General features: G+C 51.5%; 1 protein-coding gene across 2 annotated transcripts in view; it reads left to right on the forward strand.

Annotated features, from left to right (window-relative positions):
* The window catches only part of LOC133485708 (cullin-9), a 57,238-nt gene extending 51,298 nt beyond the window's left edge, over positions 1 to 5,940 (forward strand). Inside the window, exons 33-43 of one of the 2 annotated variants that reach the window (XM_061789874.1) lie at positions 1 to 164; positions 235 to 375; positions 1,630 to 1,794; positions 1,922 to 2,085; positions 2,160 to 2,253; positions 2,328 to 2,402; positions 2,484 to 2,594; positions 4,753 to 4,870; positions 4,939 to 5,072; positions 5,161 to 5,243; positions 5,316 to 5,940. The exon at positions 1 to 164 is cut by the window's left edge and continues 82 nt beyond it. In XM_061789874.1, coding sequence (XP_061645858.1) covers positions 1 to 164; positions 235 to 375; positions 1,630 to 1,794; positions 1,922 to 2,085; positions 2,160 to 2,253; positions 2,328 to 2,402; positions 2,484 to 2,594; positions 4,753 to 4,870; positions 4,939 to 5,072; positions 5,161 to 5,243; positions 5,316 to 5,499 — 1,433 coding nt within the window. In that variant the 3' untranslated portion in view covers positions 5,500 to 5,940. Of the gene's footprint in view, positions 165 to 234; positions 376 to 1,629; positions 1,795 to 1,921; positions 2,086 to 2,159; positions 2,595 to 4,752; positions 4,871 to 4,938; positions 5,073 to 5,160; positions 5,244 to 5,315 lie in introns of those variants that run through there. The other variant, XM_061789875.1, reaches the window with a different exon arrangement.
* The last annotated feature ends 3,498 nt before the right edge of the window (positions 5,941 to 9,438 follow it).

Genomic DNA, 9,438 nt, shown 5'->3' on the forward strand with positions numbered 1-9,438 from the left:
GGCGCTACACGGACGACCCAGACGGCGTGGCGGCGGCCGCCGGACTCAAATGCCAGAACCCCGGGCCGCCGCCCGGCCCCGAGTCTGCCTGTCCCGTGTGCCTGGTCCCCCGCGGCGGCGCCCCTGACCCGCCCTCGCTCAGCTGCACCCACTACTGCTGCAGGGTGAGGCGGCGTCGCGAGCCGACCGCTGCCGCGGGACTTTGCGTGTGACTTCGTTGTCGGTGTGTTGCAGTCGTGCTGGCGCGAGTACCTCAGCGCTCGCATCGAGCAGAACCTGGTGACCAACTGTAACTGCCCCATACCCGACTGCCAGGCCCAGCCCACGTCGCGCTTCTTCCTCGACATCGTCACCGACAAGGACACCGTCGCCAAGGTGGGTGGGACCTTACATACGCGCGCACACCCGCTACGTATGAGCACGACATACAGGGTCTTTTTTATGGGTCTTTTGGATCAATAACAGTCAAGATATTTAGCAATGTTTTTTAAGGCGATTCTATGGGTAAAGGTCTCCCGTGCTGAAAGAGCCACGCTTAAAGTCCTGTTTTTCAATTTTAGGCATTCATAGTCAAGGCAATCCTTGCTGGCAGAGCCCATTCAAATGCACTTCTTGAATCGTCGCCCTTCAAACTTTACGGATACTCGCGCATAAATGATCCAAACGCCATCACGCTCTTGTCTTTATGCAACTGTAATAACGGTAAATCTATAAGAATCCTCTTAATTTGCCAAGTATGTCCAAAAAACACACGAGGTATTTGGAGCCGCTCTCGTACGACAACAGACCGAGAACGCTTTGGAGACAGAAAGAACGCAGTCACTGAGCAATAAAGTGTCTTTGTGGTAGTAGGAGTGTCGTGCACTTTCACAAATCCATACCCCTTCATTTATAGCTCATAAATAAGAGCATTTATGTTGCTGTCTGTTGTTGGTCGCCTTATGCTGGCACTCCAGCGCACAGATCCCTGTGGTGGATTGCGACAACATCACGAGGCTCCCTCCAGCGGCAAGAACGCTGAGATACTTTTGGCAGTTTTCACGCGAAAGAGGAGAGAAGGCCGATATATCAAAGAATGGAATTGGCATCTTTACAAAACATTTGGGACACCTCACGCTCAAGATAGAATGTGTTTCAAAGCAGTCCCGCCGTCTACACTTGAAATGTCTTTCCGGATGGTTTGGGTCTTCAGATCGGCCAGAGAAACGGGATGCGATGGAGCAAGATGGGGCAGCGGGTGGTTTGGTATGTTGGTGGCGACCTGCTCCAAAGTTGTGTTTTCTCTGGTTGGAGAGTCCCATGTTCTTGGTGACCTGCGCACAAGTCGAAGCAAAAATTTGTCAGAATGTCGACTCGTATCTCCAAAACCTTTATTTCCAGATGGATCTCGGTGTCGAGATTTTGGCACATTTTGTCCATCTCGCACAGCACTACTTGGGCCATCATTCAAATTGGTTAGGAATTCGAATTAAGACTTGAGATTCAAAATATCAGCCTCGCTTTCTGGCGGCGTGTTTGCATTGAAATATTCCGACTGTCCCTGAGAGGTGATGATAGGGCTTGGCGCGTGTCAGCTGTCCTTCACGTTACCAATGTGTGTGAAGAACCTTTGAACGTCTTGTCGTTTAGTACAAGAAGGCACGTCTGCGAGGCTTCGTGGAGTCGTGCTCCAACCTGACGTGGTGCACCAACCCTCAGGGCTGCGATCAGATCCTGTGCAAGGAGAACATGGGCAGCATGGGAACCTGCTCCAAGTGCTGCTGGTCCTCGTGCTTCAACTGCAACTTCCCGGAGGTGGGCGCACCCGACGTGCAAAATGCGTGCACGTTGACTCACGTCGACGCGTCCTCGTGTTGAGGACGCCTCATCAACATCGACGATGCCGCCTCGCGTTGACGCGTCTTCGCGCCTCGCTCCTCAGGCGCACTACCCGGCCAGCTGCAGTCACATGTCTCAGTGGATGGACGACGGCGGCTTTTATGAGGGGATGAGCGTGGAGGCTCAGAGCAAACATCTGGCCAAGCTCATTTCGAAGCGCTGCCCCAGCTGCCAGGCGCAGATCGAGAAGAACGAGGGCTGCCTCCAGTGTGTAACCGAACCCGGATCGCTTAGCTGCGTTGACGCGACGACGCTAACGTGCCGCTCTCGTGTGTTCTCAGTATGACCTGCGCCAAGTGTAACCACGGCTTCTGCTGGCGCTGCCTCAAAGCCTGGAAGCCCACCCACAAAGACTACTATAACTGCTCCGCCATGGTGGGTCACCCGCCCCCACCTCCGGCCCCCGAGGCACACCTGATGCACAACCACTTGTTTGCATGTTGTTGCAGGTGAGTAAAGTGGCGCGACAAGAGAAGTTGTTTCAGGATTTTAACGAGAGATGCACCTTCCAGCACCAAGCCAAGGTAGGAGCTGTGCCCATCTTCCCCGCCCAGGAGGTACGTCGTGTCGTGTCGTGTTAGGGTTGCATCTGTTTTGGCCTTCAGGACTTTGCCGTCAGCCTGGAGAAGAAGGTGTCGTCGATTAACGAAGCTCTGCAGATGAAGTCTCTGACCTTCGTCGTCGACGCCTGCCAGATTCTGGCGCAGGCTCGTAAGGTGAGGCCGTCGCAAAGTCACGAGTCGGGTGACGTCTCCTGGAATCGGGTTGCGTCGGGTGACATCGCGCCCGGTCAAGCCGCGTGGCGCCACATTTCCTCTTCCAAATGTCTGCCGCACACCGAGCGATCTGGGCCAACCCGACCGAACTCTCGCGGGGTTTGCCGCTGGTTTTGTGGCAGTTGAAAATTGGAACCGGCGTCACGGATTGCAGCCAATCAATGCCGTGCTAAAAATACATTTTCGGGTTTTAAGCTAGCGACAAAAAGTCATACAAATATAGTATATCCTGAATGAAATTCCAAAGTAATAGTCCCAACAAGTGAGAAATCCAATTTGCCCCCTCTCCCTCCGGATGAGTTTGAAATGGCTTACTTCCTTCATTTCCGCCACCTCCAGCTCTGCTTCCTGTCGTCTCTTCAGTGCCACTGTCTCTAATGCGTCCATCATGGCTGGCCTCGCCACCGTCTTCTAAACTTCTGTCACATGACACACCTGACACCTTCCTCCACCCGTTCCAACCTGCTTCTTCACTTCCTGACCACACTCCCCAGTGCTCTGGACGGTTGACCCCAAGTATTTCAAGTCCTCCGCCCTCGCTATCTCTTCCCCCTGTAGCCCACCGCCCCTCTCCTTCATGCACATACATTCTGTCTTACTTGGGCTCATCTTCATGGTGCATGCCTCCACCTTTCTAACTGCTGCTCCCTGCTTTCACTGCAGATCGCAATGTCATCTGCAAACATCACGGTCCACGGGGATTCCAGTCTAACCTCATCTGTCAGGCTATCCATCACCACTGCAAACAGGAAGGGGCTCGGGGCTGATCCCTGATGCAGTCCCACGTCCACCTTCAATTCGTCTGTCGCACCTCACCGCTGTTCCGCTGCCCTCGTACATGTCCTGTGTTCTTCTAACATACTTCTCTGCCACTCCAGACTTCCGCATTCAGGTACCACAGTTCCTCTCTGGGCTTTCTCTAGATCCACAAAGACACAATGTGTAGCTCCTTCTGACCTTCGCTGTACTCACTCAAGGCAAATAATGCATCTGTGGTCCTCTTTCTAGGCATGAAACCAGACTGTCGCTCGCACTATACTCACTTCTGTCCTGAGTCTCGCCGCCACGAACTTCATTGTGTGGCTCATCCACTTTCTTCCTCTGTAGTTCCCACAACTCTACACATCACCCTTGTTCTTACAAATGGGCACCCGCACACTTTCCCTCCATTCTTCGGGCATCTTCTCACCCGCTAGAATTCTATCGAACGAACTGGTCATAAACTCCATTTCAAGTTTCAGCCTCCTCACTCGATCTGCTACTCTTTTCACCTCCAAGACATTCTTAGCCAACTCTTCTTTTCAAATAACGCCGACTCCATTTCTCTTCCCATCGACACCGTGGTCAAATCATTTCGACCCTGCCCCTAACCTTCTCGCCTGACTGCCTTTCCACCCGCTCTCCTGGACACACAATATATCAAGCTTTCTCCTAACCATCGTGTCAACCAAGTCCCGAGATTTTCCTGTCATAGTCCCAGGCTCTGTGCTTTCCTCTTCTCTTTCTGCTGAAGAACCCGCTTTCCACCTCTTCTTCGAACCCGGGCCACCACCGATCCGGTATGGAATTCTTTGGATGAACGCTGATATTTGTTTGGCGAAGTTTGAAGCGGGATGCCCTTCCTGACGCAAGCCTCTGTCTGCATTTGTCCGGGCTTGGGACCGGCCTCCCGTTTGCACTGGCTTGTGCCCCCCCATAGGGCGCCATTCATAGCTCTAATACCACTCATAATAATAATTTCATACGTACCTTTTGTTGAAATAGCAAAATGGACACGAGCGATGTACGGCGCGTACCGGTTCCATTCAAGTAAAACGGTGGCGTGGCATCCCAACTCTCTTTTTTTGGAATTTATATTTATCTGTAGCAGCCCGCTTCTTCCTTGACGGTTTCTCTAGGTTTAATAATAGTGATAAAGTACAAAATAGCGTATATGGAGCCTCAAAAGCGGAAACAGGCTCGCACTTTAACGTCTCAGGGCGTCTGTAGATCAAATTGCTCGATACGCGGGTTTGAGTCGCCAGCTGCTATTTTTTTCCCCCAATCCAAGTGGAGTTGGGCCGCGGTGGGCCAAATGCGTCCCTCTGGTGTTCGGCAGGTTTTGGCCTACTCGTGCGTGTACACGTTCTACAACCAGGACGGCGACGAGATGGATGTGATGGAGCAGCAGACGGACGCTTTGGACCTGCACACCAACGCCCTGCAGATCCTGCTTGGTGAGTCGCCGCCCGCCCGCTCGCTCGCTTCAGTGTCATCACTTCCTGCACGTCCGTCTGTCCACCAGAGGGGGCGCTGCTGCAGTGCAGCGACCTGGCCTCCTGCGTCCGTCTGCTGAAAACCGAACACCTCAACACGGGCCTGGAACTGATGCGACGCATCCAGGAACGCTTGCTCGCCATCCTGCAGCATTCCACGCAGGTCGAAGTCTCCTCGTGCCGTCTAATTAGTCTGGATTAGTCGAGTGAATGCGTTTGTTGATGTGAGTTCTGTTTCGCCGGCCCTTTAGGACTTCCGCGTGGGCTATCGGTCCCAAGGCATCCAGGAAGCAGAAAGCACGCGCGCCGACCATGACGACGCTAACGCCAAAGCGTGAGTCCTGGCATCTCCGCCCGACGCGTTCTGACCCGGGTCGGTTCCCCTCACTCGTGCTTTTCCTTTCAGCTCCAAGTCCGACTCCAGAGGCTCGGACAACAACAACCTCGCCGACGAGGACGAAGAGTACGACGAAGACTACGTGCCCGAGTGGCACGACGACGACTACGACGACGAAGAGATCGACGAGGACGACTTCTTCTCTGACGACGACGACGAGAACCTGGAGCGGGACTTCAGCCCCTTCGATTGACCAAAACCCGCGCGGGAAGAATCGGGCCACTCGGGTCGACCGCCACGCCACGAACAGACCCGTGGCTAAGCTCGCCGCCGACACCCTCGACGGGTAGCGGCTGGCCCGGCGAAGTCCAAATCTGGCTTGACACGGATCTGTCCCACGTCTGCGGGCAAATGAGGCGAGGGGCGGCCCGTCGTCAGAGCGCGTCGGCCCGCTGACGCTCGAAGAGTAGGAAGAAGGTTATCGTGTCTTGAAAGTCTTCTGGCACCGTTTCTGCTCTTGCTTCTTTAAGTGGTTGATTTGATTGCTGTCAGTCAAGCAATCCTCAAGTTCTTTTCTCATGATGTCGTTGCACTTTTTTGATTAGTTGTCTCTGCACGCAGATGTCATCAACGTTCTCCTTGCTCTCTGCCTTCTTTGTTGGACCTCAGTTAATAAAAAGCTTCCTTAACTGCTCTCTGTTTCGTTTCTCTCTCGTTCGCTTTCCCGTTCTCCGCACGCACACTTTACATAAGTTAAACTTCCACTGCGTTGATAGATTGTTTATGTACTACGATGACGTGCTGCACCTTGGCCTCGTGTACACACAAAAAGGTGGCGTACGTTGTTTTCACGGCAAAGTTCAGTCGTATCAAGAGTGACGTGAACGTGGAAATGTGCGCTGCCTCACGCCAACTTCATGGCTGGCGTACGCACGTTCCTACAGCTTCCTTGTGACTCCGGCACATGCGCTGGGGGGGGGGGGGGGGGGGGGGGGGGGGAAGAGTCCTTTGGATGTACTTAATTTGATCATGTACATTGGCATGTCCATGATTAAAATGATGTATTTTGTAGGAGAAGAGGGCTAAATTACAACCCCTATTCCAATGAAGTTGGGACGTTGTGTTAAACGGAATGCAATGATTTGCAAATCATCTTCAACCTATATTGAATTGAATACACTACAAAGACAAGATATTTCATGTTCAAACTGATCAACTTGATTGTTTTTAGCAAATTATCATTAACTTAGAATTTGATGGCTGCAACACGTTCCAAAAAAGCTGGGACAGGCAGGTGGCAAAAGAGTGAGAAAGTCGAGAAAAATGCTCATCCAACACGTGTTTGGAATGAACATCCCACAGGGGAACAGGCGAATTGGGAACAGGCGGGGGCCACGATTGCTTCCCTCAATTGCTCAGTCAGTCACAAGCGAAGATGGGGCGAGGTGAGAAAATAGTCCAACAGTTTAAGGACAATGTTCCTCAATGTACAAATGAAGGAATTGAGGGATTTCATCATCTACGGTCCATAATTTCATCCAAAGGTTCAGAGAATCTGGAGAAATCACTGCATGGAAGCGGCGAGGCCGAAAACCGACGTTGAATGCCCGTGACCTTCGATCCCTCAGGCGGCGCCGCATCAAAAACCGACACAGATGTGTAAAGGATCTCACCGCGTGGGCTCAGGAACACTTCAGAAAACCAATGTCAGTCAATCCAGTTCGGCGCTACATCCGGACGTGCAACTTGAAACTCGACTACGCAAAGCAAAAGCCATTTATCAACAACACCGAGAAACGCCGCCGGCTTCTCTGGACCCGAGCTCATCTAAGATGGACTGTGAATTCCCCCACAGGCCACAAACAAGTTTTCTAGAACCCGTTAAATGAATCCCACCACGAGAACAATACAAATCATGCAATTGATCAAATTTGCATCAAATTAGAACAGATGCGAAACATGGCTGCGCACAGGTAGCTGGCAAATTTCCCTGGTAAAAATAATACCCAAACATAAAGAGCTCGTTGGCTGCTGCCTGGAATTGGGAGGCGCTTATCCTTCATGTGTTTTGTTGTCAAGTTGCCACAAATGACCGTAAGGTCAAGACAGCCGTCTGTGATCTTGTCACGTTCGGGCCTGCTGTGTGTGGCATCAGATTTGGGCCAAAAACATTCACACAAAAGTTTTCAAAAGTTGAAATCTTTTTGGTTTTTTCCATTTAGGCAAAAATCCCATTCCAGAGCTGTGCTTCCGCTGTGCCTCACTTCTAGGGTTAGCGCAACAACGACTTCAAAAATACTAGTGTCTTCAATTAATGATATGAAATAGAAACACGGAACTACGTAAATGACAAATGGTCATTCGTAACCGATCGTGGAATCGATCCGTTCTTGATGATCAAGGAACAATCGTGGATGCATTTCCAGATGAGTGTCATCACGTCATGAAAGCAGGGAGGGTCTGCGGACAGGTCTGCGGCTGATGCAGTCAACATGGGACCGCACTTCATCCTAGAACACCTCGACAGTGCGGGGACCTACGCGAGGATCCTGTTCCTGGACTTCAGCTCAGCGTTCAACACCATCATCCCTGAACTCCTTTCATCCAAGCTTCTCCAACTCAGCGTCTCGCCTGCCATCTGCCAGTGGATTTACAGCTTCCTAACGGGCAGGAGACAGCAGGTGAGGCTGGGGGAGACCACCTCATCCACACGCAGCATCAGCACTGGGGCCCCCCAAGGTTGTGTCCTCTCTCCGCTGCTCTTCTCTCTCTACACCAACGACTGCACCTCGGCGCACCCGCCTGTCAAACTCCTGAAGTTTGCAGATGACACCACTGTCATCGGCCTCATCGAGGACTGTGACGAGTCTGCATATCGACAGGAAGCGGAGCGGCCGGAGCTGCGGTGCGGCCGACGCGACCTGGAGCTGAACACGCTCGAGACTGTAGAGATGATCGTGGACTTCAGGAGGCATCCTTCGCCACAGCTGCCCCTCACGTTGTCCAGCTGCCTTGCGTCAACCGTCGAGACCTTCAAGTTCCTGGGAATTACAGTCTCTCAGGACCCGAAGTGGGCGACCAACATCAACTCCGTCCTCAAAAAGGCCCAGCAGAGGATGTACTTCCTGCGGCTTCTGAGGAAGCACGGCCTGCCACGGGAGCTGTTGAGGCGGTTCTACACAGCGGTCTTCGAATCGGTCCTGTGTTCTCCGTCACAGTCTGGTTTGGCGCTGCTACAAAAAAGGACAAACTCCGACTGCAACGGACAAGAAAACTGCTGAAAAGCTTATCGGTACCCCCCTACCCACCCTTGAGGACTTGCACGCTGCCAGAACTAAGACAAGAGCGTGCAAAATCCTCTCGGACCCTCCGCATCCCGGTCACCGAACAATGCAAACTAGAACTAGCAGACATTCCAACAGTTTCTTCCCTCTTCCAATCAACTTCTTAAACAGCTGACTTACAATTCCATTGCAACATGCTGGCAATTTTTTTTGACTTGAGTTGGTTGTCACATTTCTGTGGGGCCAATGATGTATTACTCGTGCACTCACTGTAGTCGTCTCGCCACGCTGCACTATTTGCATATCTGTTGTTGACCAATACTGGCCACTCGTGCCAGAGTAGCATCTGCACCAATGAGGAGTATCTGCAACATTTGCACGATCGACATCGTCCCAGACGATCGCGCTACTCGTCACTTTAAACCGCATCCACCCCTTGAAGTCTCGGCGCCCTTTGCACAACGGTCATTGCACCGGACTATTGCGAGATTAGTCATTCGAAGTGCTCTAAGTGCGAGAGGACAATTGCACAATTGTCCAAAAAAAAAAAAAATAATAATTGTACCAGCATTACGAGACAACTAGCAACCCTTGATTGCTTTTTTTGTCAATGTCTTTCTGTCTCCAAAGCGTTCTCCGTCAATCGACCGTCTGTTGTCGTACTCGAGCGGCTCCGACTACCCGAGACAAATTCCTTGTGTGTTTTTTGGACACACTTGGCAAATAAAGAGGATTCTGATTCTGATGTGTCATCAATGCGTTGTCTTATAGTAGCCCATTAGAATGTAATGTATGCAACCATTTATCACCATATTACTGCATGTTTAAGAATACATGTATAGTATAGTCTACAATAATATATATTCATATACATTTATTGATACAGTATTCTATGATGTACTATATAT

The sequence above is a fragment of the Phyllopteryx taeniolatus genome, chromosome 11, assembly GCF_024500385.1.
Source record: "Phyllopteryx taeniolatus isolate TA_2022b chromosome 11, UOR_Ptae_1.2, whole genome shotgun sequence".
In the NCBI taxonomy this organism is placed as follows: domain Eukaryota; kingdom Metazoa; phylum Chordata; class Actinopteri; order Syngnathiformes; family Syngnathidae; genus Phyllopteryx; species Phyllopteryx taeniolatus.